At 37.6% G+C, this 18935-nt stretch overlaps 1 protein-coding gene across 1 annotated transcript in view; it reads right to left on the reverse strand.

The window, feature by feature from the left end:
- Window positions 1-18935, reverse strand: part of TANC1 (tetratricopeptide repeat, ankyrin repeat and coiled-coil containing 1) — a 136117-nt gene that overhangs the window by 53033 nt on the left and 64149 nt on the right. The window contains exons 6-11 of the mRNA XM_044669111.1: window positions 14990-15115; window positions 12123-12404; window positions 10970-11121; window positions 6957-7188; window positions 5884-6050; window positions 2900-3507 (exon numbers count right to left, since the gene is read on the reverse strand). Of these exons, the coding sequence (XP_044525046.1) occupies window positions 2900-3507; window positions 5884-6050; window positions 6957-7188; window positions 10970-11121; window positions 12123-12404; window positions 14990-15115 (1567 nt within the window). The remainder of the gene's footprint in view (window positions 1-2899; window positions 3508-5883; window positions 6051-6956; window positions 7189-10969; window positions 11122-12122; window positions 12405-14989; window positions 15116-18935) is intronic.

Below are 18935 nucleotides of genomic sequence, written 5' to 3' on the forward strand. Positions count from 1 at the left end.
CTGGCCTTAGATACTTAGATGAAGGGCAAAGCCTTAACTCTGTTGGCTGGTTTCCTTCTCTGTAAAACAAACTGAGAAAGAAATGGCTAACCACCCTAGTAGTAACTTTTGCCAAGAAAATCCCCAATCGGGACACAAAGAGGTGGGCCTGATTGAAACAACTGAACAAAAAAAAAAATGTCCATTCACCAACTTTTAATATCACACAGTAAGTAAATACTTGTGTCACATCGTATCAGTTACAGATTTACTCCTTGGGTCCCCAGTGCAAATTCACCCAAGTAAATACAAGATAACTTTAATATCCCTAACCTTTTTCAATCCCTAGAAATTAAGTTTCATAGGCATATATGGCATGACGTTTGAAATTTTTTTAAGGTTTGTTTTTTTTCAGTCTCATAACAATCCTGGGAGGTATGTACTATTAGTTCCTATTTTAGAAATGAGTAGCCTGAGGCAAATGGAGGTTAAGTGACTTACCCAGGGTCAAAAAGCTAGTTAAGTCCCTGAGGCTGAATCTAAACTTATGTCTATTTACTGAGGTATTTAGCTCCCTCACCCTCATTTTTACCTCCTGGTATTCCTACCAGGGTTTAACACTGAAGTGCTTCGATTTCTTTTTCACACCTCTACAAATTCTATTCTAACTATATGGATTGACCTGAAGCTAGTAAGAAGAGCCCTGACCACTAAGTATCAATAGGGCCTTGAATAGTTTCTTTTACCTCAGAACCTCAGGATCCTCTTGAGTAAAATGAGGGGGCTTAGACAAGATCAGGGTTACTTAACCTGGAGCCCAGAAATTTGTTTGCTGAATATTTTCATAATTGTATTGGCAAACAAATTATTTCCTCTGTAATCCTGTACATTTTATTTTATATATTTAAAAGCATTATTCTGAGAAGGGACTGTGATATCAAAAAAAGGTTAAGAACCCCTATACTGGGTGATCTGCAAGATTCCATGTGCTGGGGCAGTCGGGAGAGCCAGGCTGAGAGAATGGGAGGTCTCAGGTTCAAATCTGGCATCAGATACTTCCTAGCTGTGTAACCCTGGGTAAATCCCTTAGCCCTCACTGCCCTTACAGCTCTTCTGCCTTGGAACCCATCCAAAACAGTGATTCTAAGGCAGAAGGTGAGGAAGGACCTTTAAAGAAAAGGAAGAGGCATCCACACTGGTGCTGCTCTCATCTAAACAGCTAAAGTCACTGTGAATTTCTCAATTCCTTTCATCCCTGGTGCATGGACTTACCTCCCTTCTCCCCACTGCCCTCTAGCATTTCAACATGCAGGCTGATGCTCTCGTGAATCCCCAAATTCCTCCATCTCAACATCTCCGTCACCACTGCCTGGTCACAAATTGGTGTCACCATTTCTTGACAGTTTGCATTATTTTCAAAATAGAGAACTTTAAAGTCTCAATGAAATGGCAATCTCCTACCCTTACTCACACAAACGGCTTTTCAGCATGGGGTCATTCCGCTATTCTTTGAATTCACTACTAAGATGCCACTTCTTCCATAAACAATCTTTAGCTATGGTCACTTGTGACTATTTTACAAGCTATTACCCTATACAATCCCCTTGCCCCCCGGAATTTCTCATTCCTAAGGGTTGAGGGCTGGTGCATCCCTGAGGAGAGATTTGATTTCTCTATTCCTACTCTAGACCTGCTGAGTCTCCTTGGAGAAAAGTCACACAACTGAGCAGGTCTTACTCACTCTCTATGTCCTTATAAAACCTTAGCTAGCCACTGCTGCTGCCGCTGCCGCTTATCAAACAAAATTCCAGTGTCCTTGTCTGCCATTCAAGGACCTCCACAACCTGATATCACCTCATTCTTCTAGCTTAATCTCATATTACTAGCATTGGTATATTCTTTGTTTCAATCAAACTAAACTCCAGTCTTGTCTCCACATCAGCCCCAGCCTTAAACCTCTCTTTCCCCACATTTCCATGTTTCTGTTCACACTGTTCTCTACACCTGGAATATTTCTTTTCCTTATCTGCCAGTTAAATTCCTATTTATCCTTTACAAAGCAACTATCTGTTCTCCCTTCTCTCATCATCGGAAGTGTGCCTCTCCCTGAATCGGCAGATTGTTCTACAGTTCTCTCACTCATCAAGTACCCCCAAATAGAATTGGTTATGTTGTCGCTCACTTATTTCAGTTACATATGACTCTATGCGACTGGAGAGGTTTGCTATTTCCTTCTCCAGCTCATTTTACAGATGGGGAAACTGAGGCAAACAGTGGTTAAGAGACTTGCCCAGGGTCACACAGCTAGGAAGGCCAGATTTGAACTAAAGTCAATCTGACTCCAGGTCCCACACTCTATCTACTGGGCCACCTTGGGGCCCCAGGTCATAGGACTGCAGATTCAGAGCCAGAAGGGACTGTAGAAATCATCTAGTCCAATTACAGATGAGGAAATTAAGACCTACAGAGGTTAAGGGACTTGCCAAGTCACAAAGGAAGTAACTGACTAAGCAGGGATTTGAACTCCAAAACTCGGGCTCTAAACCCAGTGTTACTTCCATTGTACCATACTGCCTCCCCATCTAGACTGTTAGCAAGCTAACATTTAAGGACAAGTGCAATGACATTTAAATTTTTAACCTCTCCCACTGCCTAGCATAGTAATGGCCTGTACACAATAGCTACCTAGTTAATATTCATTGAATGGACATGAATAAATAAAAAGTTGCTAGGAGAAATAATTTTTCATTTGCCTCTTACCCAGTTCTCCCTAAAAACAAATAAACAAACCACTAAATAAATACACCACATGGTACCACTGAATTATTCATTCTGTGTTGAGTTGCTCATAAGTGTTAAAAGCCTATTCCCCAAATTAGGGCAAGGAACTGTGAACAGGCAAAAGCAATTCTGAATTTACCTTGGCTCGCATAAGAAGTCAGTGTTTTCCCCATCAGCTCTCCAAACGAGCCATTCTCTGAAGGATGGGTGGCAAAACATGCGAGTTTTATCCCTCCTTTTTATCAGGAAGCAGGAAAGGGATTCCATTCTTTGGTGAAAGTCTTCCCACTCCTGTTCGCCTTGAATGTGACCAGCATTGATGGCCTGAAAAATCTGTTCATCTGTCATGGGGTGAAGGGATGCAAGAGCCACATTTAAAATGGGAAGTGCCCTCTCGAAGGCAGAGTTGGTCATGAACTTCATGTTGCACTGGAGCAAATAGAGTTCTGACAAAGACACAGGAACAACTTTGTAGCTCGCACTTTTAATCACTAAATGTCCTCTTTGAAAGAGATCTAATGTCAGCTTCAGGTACAGGTAAGATCCCAAGCTCCTCATGACGAGATGGTTGCTCACTTTCCCAATGATGACAGCATCCGCTTTCCCATTCAGAGAAATGTTGTTGATAATCTCTTGGCTACTATTGATTCTGTACTGGACATAGGCATTCAGATCATTGTGGATCTCTTTGTTTTCAGGGAAATCATCTAATGAAATTCTGACAAATGGCAATGTACTTATGATTTCCTGTGCGGGGGGAGAAATTATACACAGTGTCATTCTACAGAAGTAGCATTTTAAACCAGATTCACTGCTTTTCTTTCAAGAAAGATTATCCTGGATTACAAGGATTCAAGGTTTTGTAATAAAACATGTAATGGGATCAAATGAAGAGGAAAAATTTATTGAAATGAAATCCCACTGAAAGATTTAATTGAAAAAGCCCTTCCCCCAAAGCTCTTATCTGAGAAATCCAAATAAAACAAGACCTAATACTACATACACACTCCCAAAAGCTTGCCAGCATTGACAATAGACTTGATCAGAATTATTTAAATGAGCTAAAACAAATGAGAAAATAGATGCTTTTACAAAGTAATGCAAATAGAATCCTAAGACCATAAATGTATAAATGGAGGAGACTTTGGAGATCTTTCTAGTCTAATTCTTTATTTGAAAGATGAAGTAATTGAGGTAAATAAAAGTTAACTGACTTGCCAAATGTGAAACACATAAGAAGAGGAGACTTGAACCGAGAGCTGCTGCTTCCAAACTGAATGCTTTTCTTTTCATTCTTTTTTGAAGCTTAAAGATTAGAACCAGTTTTGTTTATTTGTTTTGGTGTATTTCCTGGTTCTTTTCCTTTCCATTAATATTAAACACATGAATTTGATACAAAGACCAGTAAGTAGACTATATTTGGTTTGATACAAAGATAACATAAAATTTTAGGACACCATGCAATGGTACTCAAGGAAAAGGGATTTAACTTTGGGCACAGATTACAATAACCCAGAAAGTATAAATAAATGAAATCAAGCCAAAAAAAAATGCCACATATCATTCAACAGCATTAGTAGATCTCCTTTCTTAAGTGAGCAATATATAATAAGATGGTGATGGGAAAATATTCTAGATTGAATTTATAGTTTTTTATCTCTTTTCCTTAAATTTGGTGAATTGGTAGTGCTAGTTCCCTTTGAATACCACTTTAGGGGCTCTAGAGCTGGGATCTCATAAAGAACTAAAATAACATAATGCAGAATATTCTTCCTCCTCTCCTCCTCCTCCTATTTGTTTACAAATCCACTTCCTTTCTAACCCATTCTAATCTATGCTTTCTCTGATGCAATCAGATCTTTAAAAATGGCAATCAGATTCACAACTTATTTTTAGAGCTTTACAAATATAGGTGAAAAGATTATTCTCAGTACTGCATAAGATATAAAAATATTAAATAAACCTATATGGCTATCATATCATTGTGACCTATTTCATCATGATGAGTATTTTTGATGCAGTGTTTATTTTAATAATTATTTTCTATGTCGACAGGCACTAAATAAAAGATAATGCTGAACTTGTTTTCATTTTCACTTGAAAAAATTTAATTTAACCCCATTTTTGCTTAATACAGGAAATCTCAAACACCAGTATTTTTTATCAAAGTTTAGCATCTAAAAGAAATAGAAAAATGAAAAGGGATCATCTCTAAGAATGCTCCCTACAAGGCTGCTTCATCACGGCATGGAGGTGATTGCAGGGTTCCTAAAGGCCTCCATTTGAGAAAGAACTATCAATTTGGAAAGGTTTCAAGAATAAGCCCAGCAGCCAAATGTTCAACTGTTGCCCAAAGACTAATTTAGCCACGTCTAGGAAAGCTCAATATCAGCTCCGAACCAACAGATGATACTATTTTTCAGATATGGCACATTATAAACACTATCTATTAAAACAAAGAGGATTCTGGGTAGAAAGGATACCCTCTCTGATGAAATCAGGTTTCCTCAAAGCACTGAAATTAAACAGAGGCATAAAAAAAAAAAAGAGACACACGAGGCATAAATTGGTGAGCCTTGGAGAAGAAGGTTTTAAGCTAGTAAGAAAAAAGATGAATGAAGTTTTTCTTAATTTCTATTGACTTCACTAAATGTAAAACCATATCTAAATTTTTATAACTAAAATAGAAACTTATTAAAAAGATACATTAAAAGTGTTTTTCTCTTTTAAACCCATCAGAATTCTTATAAACATCTACTCTTGGGGAAAACTTTTAATTCTGTTAGTACATATGTTAAACAGTCATCTAAAGCTACTATGCTTTGGGAAACTTAGATAGGTTTAACATTAATTGTGGTAAATCAGGCCTAGATATTTCAGTTTCAGAAGCACAGATAGAAATCAATGCTAATAGGAAAGTTACCTGACATCTTGATGAATATACCTTGGAAAATAAGGTCATATTCTGTGCCAGTTTGGAACTCTCTGGACTAATTTTTCAAAGTCTTAATAGAGTTTCTGATTAAATAGTCAAATGATTTATAAGCATTTTTGGTGTTCATATTAATCATTGTAAGATTTTGGGAAGAGGACTGGATGAGAGAGTTGAGATTTTTATATTACCTGAAAATTTGCTCTTACAGTTACAATCAACTTCAGCCAGGCAGGAAATTTAGAAATAATTTTGGTAATAAATGAAGAAAGTGTATCTCCATAATCGGGTTTATGAAACTCAGCTTCGTTTAGGCCATCTATCAAAATAATGTATTCTTCCTCTGGAATTTTCTGCTCTAAAGGATAAAAAAAATTTTTTTAATCAAAAAATTACACATTTCTTTAAGGTGACAACACATTGTATGTCTATGCACAGTTTTTTAAAGTGTTAACAAAAGTGTTATGTTTACATATGGCAGTAGAAATGGTTTTCAAGGAAGCATATTTTCTATTAAATTTATAATTAAAATAGGAGTCCTAAGCCAAGAGGCAACCAAACAGACGGCATGGTTTTTAGAAAGATTATCTTGAATTATATACATTAGCAGAAAAGCAGTTATATATGGATATACCTATTTCTTCCCCACCCACCCCCCCATTAAAAATGTTTCCCTTCCCTCTTAGAATCGATACTGTGTATTGGTTCCAAGGTAAAGGCTAGGCAATGGAGATTAAGTGACTTGCCAATCCTTATACCAATTTAAGCTATTTCCAACTCACAAACTTCTTCTCCAAATAACTTAAGGAGGAAACACTCCTACATCTCAATGAACTTCCTCTCCTCCCCCCCCCCCCACATTCCTCAGGAAAAAGAAGGAATTAATAAACAAGTAAAGAGTTCAAATGTGAAAAATGAGATGGAAAAAGAACAAATCAGGATGAGTCTTACCTTCAAACTCAGTTGAGCAAGTAAAAGGAAAAACATACTCACAATTTTATTCAAATGGGACTAAACTATGACCCACAGTAATACCCAACCAGAAGATAAAGACAATTCATGAGCTTCATAAGCCTCAGGTAGCACCACATCGATCATAGGCTTTAAATGACCAGGGGAACTGTATTTCCATTCATAGAGACAGACAGGCAGTGTTACAGCCCCTTCATGTCACCTGGGGGACCATGCTCACTAGCCTCCTTCTAGATATGATCATTCCTGTCTATGTCTAAATACATAATGAGCAATAGCATCCTTGATCTACCATTTCTGAGGTTTGCGAGTGGTTCCAGGACTCCTCTGGTGAATGCTGCCACTGGGTCCTGAACACACGACCTCAGGCTCAGCATGCTCTGGAGCTGCGGTTCTCTTATCAGCAGGTCTCTGTAGGCGGCCAGCGGATGTGACCGGCACAGCAATGCAGCGATGCTGTGCACGAACTCGGGGACCAGACATGTGTAGGTGTTGTCAGCTTGGCAATAGTGATAGGCCACCACCTGAAAAGAAAGCAAGCATACGTGATCAGGAGACAGCTTCTCATGCTAAATTAAATAGGGATATGCATTTCTTTCTTTTTTCCTGGCTAAAATGAAAAGGACATGCATTTGTTTTCCAACACGGGTCCACACTCTGAGGAGGATAAAAGTCGTGTGATGCTATGGGAGCCCCGAGGTGTCATGGAGTTTTTGTGCCAATGATCACAATCCTAGAAGTCAGCGCAAAGATCTTAGTGATTTAGCCTTAGCCCATCTACCTTCATTTTAACAAAGATGGAAATAGAGCTAAAGCAGAATGAATTGCGTATGGTCACGTAGCAAGCAAGTGATAAAGATGGGATTAGAACTCAAGTCTCCTGCCTCCCAGGACAGTGGTGTTTCTAGCCTTGAGGTGGTGTAGAAATAGGAAGACATTCACTTAAAAAGACAAAACATGGCCTGACTGAAGGCAATTCTTGGTTCACAGGAAATTCCAAGTAGACCCTAACATTCCTGAGGACAGAAATGCAGTTATCATTTCCTTGGCAAGCCCTCAGAGCTGGTTTGTTATTGCTCTCCAAAAGCAAGTTAGGAAATGAGTAGTGAATAAGAGAGCATGGTCCATATTCTAATGTCTCTACTTTGCTCTAAAAGAAGAATGGGTTACTCATTTCAAGTCCCCCCAATTACTCGGACAGCACAGCACAGCTGACTGATCTTACAGAGAAATTAAAGCAACTAAGACTATGTGGGGAGCAAATGACAATGAAGCCTTGAAGGAGGAATCTCAAAGTGGTTCAGAACCTGATTTCTGATGCTTTCTATCTGTGTGGCCTCAAGTTAACCTTCCTGGGCCCGAGTTTCTTCTTTTATAAAATGAGGCGATTGGAAGAGATGGCCTCTGAGCCACCTTTTAACTCTAGACCTACAATTGTGAAACTGGGCGCAGATACCGGTAAGAGAATGGCACTATAATCCGGCATAATGCAATGTCAATAACAGCAGGGCACCTAATCAAAATTTTCCAAAAACTTGGAGACCTAAAACTGTACACAGAAGAAGAGGTTACCAAATAAAGCCACGTTAGTCCTTTAAAACTCATGATCCTTCCACCAAAGCCTGATGGGGAAGCTCTTTTTCATCCTGTACAGGAAGCCTCTGGGACTATGAAAAGGGTGATGGGATATGAGTTATGGGAAGTATGGAGAAGGGTGTCTGAGAAAACAGTTACTGAATTTATTCTCTTCTATTAAGAACCTTGATTATGGAGCACAGTGAATGGAGGCAACTCTGAAGCTGGGTTTAAATCTGGTCCCAGATACTTCCCTACCTGTGTGACCCTGGGCAAATCACTTAATCCTGATTGCCTGGTCCTTGCCCTTCTGTCTTAGAATTGACACTAAGACAGAAGGTAAAGGGTTTTTTAAAAAAGCAGCTTGGTTACCCTGTAATAGTCTTATTTTTTCCCATCAAATTTGGGATTAAATAAAATGGGGTACATGGTAACACAGATAAAGTGCTTTGCAAAGCTTAAATCATTATATAAAAACTAGTTGTTATTAATTGAATTATAATAGGCTCACTCTATTTAAAAAGCAAGAAATATGCTTTTTTAAAAAATGAATTAGACATCTGAGATCCTTCCAAAACAGAAAGATAGAAGAAACGGTGACCTTGTATTTTTTAAGTACTTCATATTTTTTCAAAGGTGCTTTTATTTCACTTGGCTTAACAACCTTGTGTGGTAGGCAGGGCATGTATTACTTACTATCTCTATTTTCAAGGTAAAAAACCAGGCACAGAAATAGGAAGTGACATTTTCAAGGTTAACACAGCTAGGGACCAAAATAGGTTTTATCTCAGGTCTCTCGATTCTGAGTCTAGTACTCTTGACAGTAGAGGAAGAAATACTGTATCTAACTGTTGGTTTGAGATCTTTTTTTCAAGGGCAATTTATAATCATTCCTCTAGTACTGACTGTTTTCCAACAAATCAGACATCAACACACATAGCAACATCAAGTTCTGTCAATACTGGGAAAAGGCAAGCAATAAAACACACAGCTGTCTATGGTGTATTTAGGAGCCAAAGCAGCCTGTGCTGGGGACAAGAACTCTATTTTCAATCTGACACCCCTGCTCCTGCATGAACCCACTGACTCCAGAAGTCATGAGCGACTCAGCCGAGCTAATAGGACTTGGGGGCAAGTAAGGCAGCAAAGCAGACTTGACAGGCTTTTCCATCTCTGTCCCCACTCCCAGAGATACCAATAGTTAGAGCTTTCCCATGCCATGAAAGTTACCAAGAAAGACCTAACCAACTTGCTGAAAGCAAGAGCAGTTGTTACAAGGATTATGGATAAAAGGCAGATGTGAAAGCAGAAGAAAAATGTCACAAAAGGCCTTAATGACCATGAATTTAGGAAGGAAAAGTCAGCCAACTCTCCATTACAACATCCTGACAAACATCCGACAGAAAGGAACTGAGAGCCAAGGTCTTGGGGAAATGAAGCCTCGGTCAGAAGACTTCTCAATCAAGTAAAAGCCTGGAGACATTTGGCTCTCAGAACATATACCCTTTAAATTAAGTTCAGTTTAAATATAAAATTAAGGCCAAGACAAAGTCTGTGGGTCAGTAGGAGAATCAGGACATGAGTGGTCACTTGACTGCCATCAGAGAGAGGGACTCTCATTAGCAATTTCTGTTCCCCTTGTGGGCTTTTTTCCCCCATAATCCCTTGTCTTCCTTCTTAGAATCAATACTGTGTATTAGTTCCAAGACAGAAAAATAGTTAAGGGCCAGGCAATGTGAGTTCAGTGACTTGCCCAGGGTCACACAGCTAGAAAGCATGTGAGGCCAAGTTTGAACCCAGGATCTCCTGACTAGGTATAGTCCTCAATGTACTGAGCCACCCAAGCTGCCCCCTTTTATGTACTCTTAATTCGATAACCAATCAATATGGGTAAATGTCTACTAACTCACCTTGCACAGGATTTCTAGGAGGACTAAATAAAATCATTTATGTAAAGGGCTTTACAAACCTTAAATATTGGCAGCTATTACCAAAATCATTTGATATTGTTACTATGAATATATTTCCACTACATATCTTAATTACTTTATTAAAACTCGTCTTTTCTGAACAAGGTTTTTTTAAATTTTGGTTTTAATTTATAAATATGTTTAAATTGTTTCTTCTTCCAGCTTGTTTGGAAAACATAAAACTTATCCTAATGATAAGGAAGACAACAGATGCTGACATAGCTCTTTATAGAGTTTACTAGAAAATTTCCTCATGAAGAACTGTAGGAGGAGAAACACAGAGGAAAAACAACTGCTTGAATATAGGGGCTGATGGGGATATTATTGGGGATGAAGACACTAAATGATAACTCTAGGCCAATTATCAATAATATGGAATTAGGGCTTAATCAAGGATACATGGAAAGCCCAGTGGAATTGTGCGTCAGCTAAGTAGGGTTAGGGGGGGTTTGGGGAGAGAGAAAGAACATGAAACATGTAAATATGGGAAAATATTTTTTAAAAAATTAAAAAATAAAGATTTAAGGAAAAAGCAAAAACAAAAAACAAAAAAAAAAAGAAAATTTCCTCATAACAACTGTGATGGGATTAGTAGTACAAATATAAGAATTCTCATTTTACAAATGAAGAACTGGGGTTCAGAGAAGTTACTCAGTAGATGTCACAGAGTAGAACTGAGAAATAAATTCAAGTCTTCTGCATTCTCATAATACTATTTAGCTGGCAGTCCCAAATCTAGCATAACACAAAAGCCCATTACCTTGGAGGCAAGGTATCTCAAGGCACCATCTACTGGTCTCTGATGCTCAGGAGTACCAGGACAACTTGGGGTTTTCACAGCACTGGTAGCACCCGCAGAAGCACTAGGTGAGAACAATGGAGTGAAAGGAAGGTCCTGGCAGGGATCAGAACCTGTGGAAGAACAAAGAAAACCAGGATCCTATTAAAATATTTCCAGGGGAAAAAATTAAAATAATAAGAAATTTTAAAATATATTCTCCCCGACAGTATCTATTTCAACAATATTAACAGGAAATATGCTTCTCAGATAGCTTACTCCTTAATTCATCCTTACAGTTTCCCAAAGAAACTTGGGCTTTTTTCCATCTACTTTTAAGTACAATGGGCTTGCAATGTTTTAGAAGCAGCAACTATTAAAAATCATGCTTTTCTTTATCACTAAACAGGCTTTATAATTTTATGAATGTCACATCCTAAAGGTCATTTACAAGGGCATGTCCTTAGGCAGTTTATTCAGGTTCCATTCTTTTTATTTTAAACCTTCAAGTTTCAACTTAATCATCATCTTGATGAACATACAAGAGAAGCTTCTACGTGTTCAACAAAGAGACTCACCCCTATACTCTCTGTCAAAATGGGAAACCCCAAACCTTTGGATTTAATAGGCAAAGATGAAACAGGCCTCCCGATCACCCCACTTCTCAAGAACTCTCAATACAGGTTCTCTGCCCAATGCCCCATCCTTCCCTCTCTCACACTCAGCTATGCCTGCACCAAAAGAGGGATGCCTCCACTTCAGCAGGACTGGAAGTAGCCCATGTTCCGAGGGTAGGGCAGTGGCCATGGATGCTACTCCTTCCCCTGTCCAGCAAAACGTCAGCTCTGGGAAAAGAGCCAAGAAAGAGATGGAGGTCTAGGGGTACAGTACAGAGGGAACAGACTTCCTCTCCCCGTGTTCCATTCTGGCATTTGATATAATAAATAGTGTTAAACCAGAGTTTTCCTGGATGATCAAAAACTTCAATTAAAAAAAATTTTTTTTTGTTTTAATGTAGCAGCTGGAACAACTTGAGAAACATTGATAATTTATGTTTACCACAACAGCAGTATCCTGAATTTCATCTCACATTAATAACATAACAAACCAGGCAACTAATTAAAGATGAGCATACTTTTAGGCGATGAACTGGGACTGTTTGAAGCAATCTGTCTCATGCGGCTCCCATGGCAGCTAAGTGCCACCAACTTAGAAATAATTGCAGTCTTCCCAAATCCCACATTTCCAACAACGACTGCTCCCCTATTTTCTGCCAACTCTGTATTCTTCAAGTTTTCTTCTATCAGTTGAAAGAGCCAATCTCTTCCAACGAACACAGAATCTGTTGTTATGCTTGGCACTTCAAACAACAGTGGCTTCAACAAAATGTCTTGTGGCTTGTAAGGGACAAACCGTGCTGGAAGGAAGAACAGTATAATTAGAAGAAAGTCCATGGTTTTATGCAATAAAATTCTATTAACCGCATCATTTCAAAGATTATCCTTTTGAAACCTGAACAAAAAGTTGCTGTATCTTCTCAGGATAAGATGAAATAATTCAAAAGGGATACTTGAACTTTACACTTCACAAATGATTTAAACCTAGGAAAACTTCTTAAATTACTACATTAGGTTACTCTGATCTAGCAACCACTACATGGACTTGGCAATTTTTTGGAAAGGAAGAGAGAATTGGGGGGTGCGGGAAGGACTGGTCTCCTGTCTTGTCCAGGCTGGAATTCAGTAGCCACTCATGTCCTGATTCAACTACTGATCCACATACACAAAAATTTTGACCTACTCTGTATCCAACCTGGGTTCATTTGGGAACATCATACTGGTACAAGATTTAATGTGGATACTGCAATGACTTTAGCTCTATTTACTTCAGCTCACAAATACTAATGTCAAACAATTCACAAGCCTCAACCTCCCCAAGTAGCAGGGATTAAATAAAGTAAATTATTTGAATTTAGGTATTTATTAGTATTTAGCTATTATTAGTATTAATTAGTAATTAGGATTTATTTATTAGTAGTATTAGTGAATCAAATAATAACTACAGGCCTGGTATGTAGTACACCACAGCCAGTGTCTTTTTGGGGGGAAACACTTAATCCTGGCCAAAATGTACAGAAAGCTTTCAGTTGATATGTGATTCACCAATAGTGCCAAAGAATTCACAAACTAAATTAGAATTATGAGGTTGAATTACCAAGGTCTAAAACACCTGCCAAGTCTAAGGACCAAGTTGAGTATATCTCAGTCTTCTAGATGGATTTTACAAATAACTCAAGATTATGCCTTTTTAAAAAAGTGCTAAAAACAAGTTTTTTAAACAAATTGGAAAAGCACAAAAACTGTTAATCTTTTCTTAATGGATCAGTGTTATTACCATGAAAGGTTTTGTATTTTTTTAACCCTTAAATTCATCTTAGAATGAATTCTCTATATTGGTTCCAAGGCAGAAGAGCCTTAAGGCTAAGCAACAAGGGTTTACTGACTTCCCTATGGTCCCGCAGGAATCTAGACTAGAGTTCTTGCATATTCTTGGTTAATAAACATTTGTAGATTGGAAGTCTGAACTCCAAAAAAAGCTTGAATAAAATAATAGTTGCAATAGAACAACAATAACAACAACAACAAAATGCCAATGATATTTATAACTGAGGACTCTTTTTTAAGAAGTATGCATAGAGATTGTTCAATTAATAAGATTTTAAACCCCCTAAAACATCAGGCTCAGTGCTAAATACTGAGAATAACAAGCCAATTTTAATAGTCCTTGAAAAACCTTTTTTAAAAAATTCTATAACCAAGGGAAAAAGGTCAGTTTCCAAAATCCATTCAAAATTTTTTTTCAAATTATACTCTTAGATTTTAAATATTTGTCTGTTTCAAATTTAAGATCACATCATTCTCATATTCAAGATGAAGTGATCTTTCTTTTTCAATAGAACTAGAGCTCCACTGAAATGACTTACAAATTTCGTAGGGCAATCCAGCAGACTTTACTAAAGTTTTGTTGTTGATTTTTTAAAGGGTGATTGTACCTGATGATGGTAAACAATTCATCCTCCAGGACCACTGGGATAAAAACCTTTATAAGAATCTAAATGATTCCTTTCCAAGGAAGGACAGAGCAGCCACTGGGGTTTGGGTCCTTAGCAATAATATACCACAAGTTACTGGAATAATATAATAGCTTTAAAGATTCCTTACTAGTCATATGTGTATTTTGGTAGAAGCAAAAATATAGTATGTGGAGTAGACAAAATTTCTTATTACGCTGATTTTCCTCCAGCTCCTCAAATCTAAAATGTTATTTTGAGTCACTCAGAAGGAGAGGGAGGTATTGGGGGGAACCATACACCCACCCACAAGGATTAGAGATTATTGTGTAACTGGCTATACCAAAGATAATTTGGTTTACCCTGAAACTATATTTAATGAGTGTCTTTTATAACCACCATGAGTAAATAGGAAGCAATGTTTTCCCCTGGGCAAAGATGGCAACAGGACTGTTCCATCTTTGTTGGCCAACACATATAGTGCCCAATTAGGTAAGGTTGCTGACATCCACAAGTTCCAGTTATTGGCCCAGTTATTAGTTGGATATACTGATAGATGGCCAAGGCAAACTCATAGAACCAAAGTCAACTTAATACACAGGGCTGGCTGCAAAAAGAAATAAACAAACAAAAATTCATGGTTGTTGAAGTTTTTAAAAGCTGAAATGAAGATGTGTCATTCCCATAATTCATAGTGAATCAATGCAAAATTCTTATGTTTCAACTCTATGACGATATTCAACACTTTAAAAAAGACTTCTTCAGTTTCAATAGACAACATTTTACCAAAGAAATTTAAATGCACACAGCCTTGGCCACATTAAAAAAAAAACACTTCATTAAATGAACTCTGATGATTGCACAACTGTTCAATAAATATGTTGAACAAATGAGTCATGTGCATTACAAAAGAGACATTGAGGGCAAACTACCTTTAATTTCTTGTTGGGCTCGACCTCCCGCGGTATTGTGCCATGGCAATCTGATTGAGGTTCGAAGGGGAGCATTCCTCTGTCCATCTAAGTAGCTCAAATCTTCCAACTTTGTTGAGCTTGTTGCTGTATTATTGGAATGAAATGTAATCTCTTTAAAAGCACGTTACAATAATATACAAAAAAAATCTATTCCATCATATATCAGATACAATTAAGAACGATGGTTAGCCAAGTTCTTACTAAGCAGCTAGAAAAAAAGTCAAAAAATTCACATTAAGTTTTTAATGACTAGCCTGGCAATCATTTATTACTCAGTAAAACTTCAGCTCAAAAAAAATAAAATTGCAAGGAATCGAGACTTTCTGTTTGCCCTAGCGAGCCTGTCTACAGTTGGTAGGAAATCCAATCTTGAAATCAAACCAGTAATTATTGAGCTTAAAATTTCAAAGCATCCATAACACTAATAATCACCTTCTGTGGTGAGAAGGGGAGTTTCCATAGAGTCCTTCTCCAAAGTCAACCTATTCCTAATAATCCAAGCTCTTAAAGTTAAAAAAAAAAAAGTTTGCATTTTTATTGGCACCTTTTTTACATCATGGTTACTTCTCAATAAACATGCTCCCCCAGAGCTCTTCCTTTTATTTATATATACTCTTATTTTCAATTTAACACCAAATAAGATAGACATTTTAAAACACATTTGTTGTTGCTATTATTATTCAATCTATTAACTGTGTCCTAAGGTCAGTTAGGTGGTACAAGAGATAAGAGTACAGGGTCTGAAGGCACAAACACCCTTCTTTCTGAGTTCAAATCTAGCCATAGACACTTACTAAATGTGTGACCATTTGACTTAAAAACAACAGCAATTAGTTGTATCTAATACTTCCTGCCCATTTGAGGTTTTCTAGTCAGATAGTGGAGTGGCTTGATATTTCGCTCTCCAGCTCATAAGAGGAAACTAAGGTAAATCAGATTAAATGTATTTTTTTTACATCACATTAAATACCTACCTACTAGATGAACAAATCAACTTAGTGGACACCTACTATGTGCCAGGCACAGTACTATGTACTGGGGGTATCAAAAAAGAACAAAAAAACAAGTGCAACAATACACAAAGACCTAATGGAAGAGACACTAAACACCAGTGTACTATCCAAGCCTGATTTAAATATCTGTTTTCATACATAAAACACGAAGAAATTTTGTTAATTTTCACTGAAACTGGGAATCACACAAAGTGAAACTTCTGATTTTTAAAATGTAAGTGATCTATTTACAAATCCCATGCCACAGCAGAAAGAAACAAAATAAAATTAACATAATTGGGCTTAGGGGTTTCCTCTACCACAATAAAAAGTGCTAGTGGCCTTAGACAAATGGATTTCTGTCAAACTGATATAATGAGCACATGCTAGTTTTATCTTCATGGGCATATCTCACTCTGCCATGGCAAATTACTGCCTGGGCAAATTCTGATCCTAGCTCAGTCCTAGCAATGCTCCCATGCAGTGAGCAAGGATGAAAATTTCAGGGATTTGGGCTTCTGTGGATTAGTCACAATCACCAGCAGAGCTGGATGATGAGGGGAAAACATTCAGGCAACCTGACCTTTCCACAACATTTTTCTTCCCTTCTTTAAAAAAAGTTGTTTTTTTTTTTTTCCAGGCCATGGGCAAATGACAGAATGCCTCAATTACCTCATTTGCCCTTGGCTGGCACCACTCCTTGTTCTCACTTCCCTGTTATTCAGGCTCACATTCCCCTTGTGTTATTCTCCATATGGCAAGCATAAATTTTCACTAATCACCTTCCCCACACCACGAGAATCCATTCTTCTGGGAGCCTGTGGTTAACCACCTCAGACTTGCGAAGGCAACAGGAATTGACTTTGTCCTACTGTACATTTCTGACTTCAGGGATCTTTCAAAATATAACACTGTTTCTAATAGGAGCAACAGGGAGAGAGGAAAGAAGGAGGGAGGGAGAGTGGGTGAAGGGAAGGAAGGAAGGAAGGAAGGAAGGAAAGAAGGAAGGAAGGAAGGAAGGAAGGAAAAAAGTAGAACAGGGAGGGAGGAAGAAAGGGAGGGAGGAAGAGAGGGAGGGGAAGAGAAATTTTAAGAGTATTCTCAAAAGCTTTATTTTTGAAACATGAACAAAAATGATGCCATTGTCATATGCAGAAACTACCTGTTCAAAATAGTAATGAGAAAGAGACATATAGAGGGGCAATGTGGTGTAGCTGCAAGATTACTGAATTAAAATCTGGGTTTTAATTCCAAGTCTGGCTTAATACCTGCCTCAGTTTCCTCATATGTAAAAAAGAATGAGTTGGACTAATTCGTTTTTGGCTCTCTGGGATTTCTTCACTCTAAATGTGTAGGTTCTGACATTTGATAAATGCTGTTTTGATGGGAAGACCCTAACAACTCAGGGGATCAGGATTTCCTTCCTCAGAATTTGTCACTCATGCCCAGATATCTTCTCACCTTCCATTCTGTTTCTGAAGATACGGCTATCCTTCCGGCCAAGGTGAATGCTGCTTTTACTTCTACTTCTTGGAAAGACTTTGCTCTGGTCTTTCTCTCTACAATGATTCTATTCCCCTCTGCTTATAAACATTCATAAGTTTTGACAATATAAAAAACAAAAGCTCCTCTTTTTATTGTCAAATTATTTTTTTTAATGGAGGGCATTCATCTAGAGTCTCTATTCCCTCTACCTCTTTTGACTCATTTTTTAGTCTCCAGTAATCTAGTACTCTTACTATTATATGGAAATGGCTTTCAGAAGTCAGAGGCTTATCAATCACCAAACCCAGTGTCCTTTTCTTAATCCCCATCATCCATAACCTCTTTATCGAATCTGACAAGTTGGATGATACTTTTTGTACAAATTCTTTTCTACTCCTTTTAGTTCTGGGGCACTGAACTCTCTGCTCTCTATGTTTTTCCAACTATTCCTTCCCTTTCATCTCATCAATTTGGGAATTTTCCAGGACTATCCTAAGACTTCATACCCTTTTCCTTGGTGATAGAAACAGACTAAAAGAAAGACATATAGCAGAAAAAATATAACTATAGTTAGAGACATAGTGATAGACAGACAGATTGAGATAGATGGATGGCAGGAAGATAGATGACAGATAAAGATCAATAGGTGAATGGACGGATGGACGGACAGTCAGACAGACAGATAGCAGAAAAATAGTTCTATAGGCAGAAAGATATAAATAGACATTGACAGACAGCTGGCAAAAAATAGATAGCAGAAAAATAGATCTATAGACAGATATAGACCAGTGATGGCAAACCTATGACACACATGCTGACACGCGTAGCCATTTTCAATGACATAAGAAGTATGGGGCTACATGCTGAGGATGAAACATTTGCTGTAGTGTAGTATAGACACTCTGTGCACTATAGATGACAATTCTACCTATATTAGTTTACCTATTTTGGTTTATTAAATACAGTTATATATTACGATTATACATTTTATTAAACTATAAATATTGTGAAATTATGGGTTTTTTTCTCGAAGTGACACACCACCTGAGTTATGTCCATTTTTTGGCAAACTTTGACACCCCAATCTCAAAAGGTTGCCCATCACTGATATAGACAGACAGATAGAAAGAAAGATATAAGTATAGATAGATGACAGAAAGGTAGATGGCAGAAAAATAGAGATGGATGGATGGATGGATGGACAGACAGACAAACAGAGAGATATAGAGATAAATAGATGGCAGAAAAATAGATAGGTGATAGATGATAGAAAGATAGATAGGTGATAGATAGATGGCAGAAAAATAAAAATGGATAGAAGAATGGATGAACAGAAAGATAGATAGATAGATAGATAGATAGATAGATAGATAGATGGATGGATGGATGGATGGATGGATAGATAGATAGATAGATAGATAGATAGA

Source organism: Gracilinanus agilis, chromosome 3 (assembly GCF_016433145.1).
Source record: "Gracilinanus agilis isolate LMUSP501 chromosome 3, AgileGrace, whole genome shotgun sequence".
Lineage (NCBI taxonomy): Eukaryota > Metazoa > Chordata > Mammalia > Didelphimorphia > Didelphidae > Gracilinanus > Gracilinanus agilis.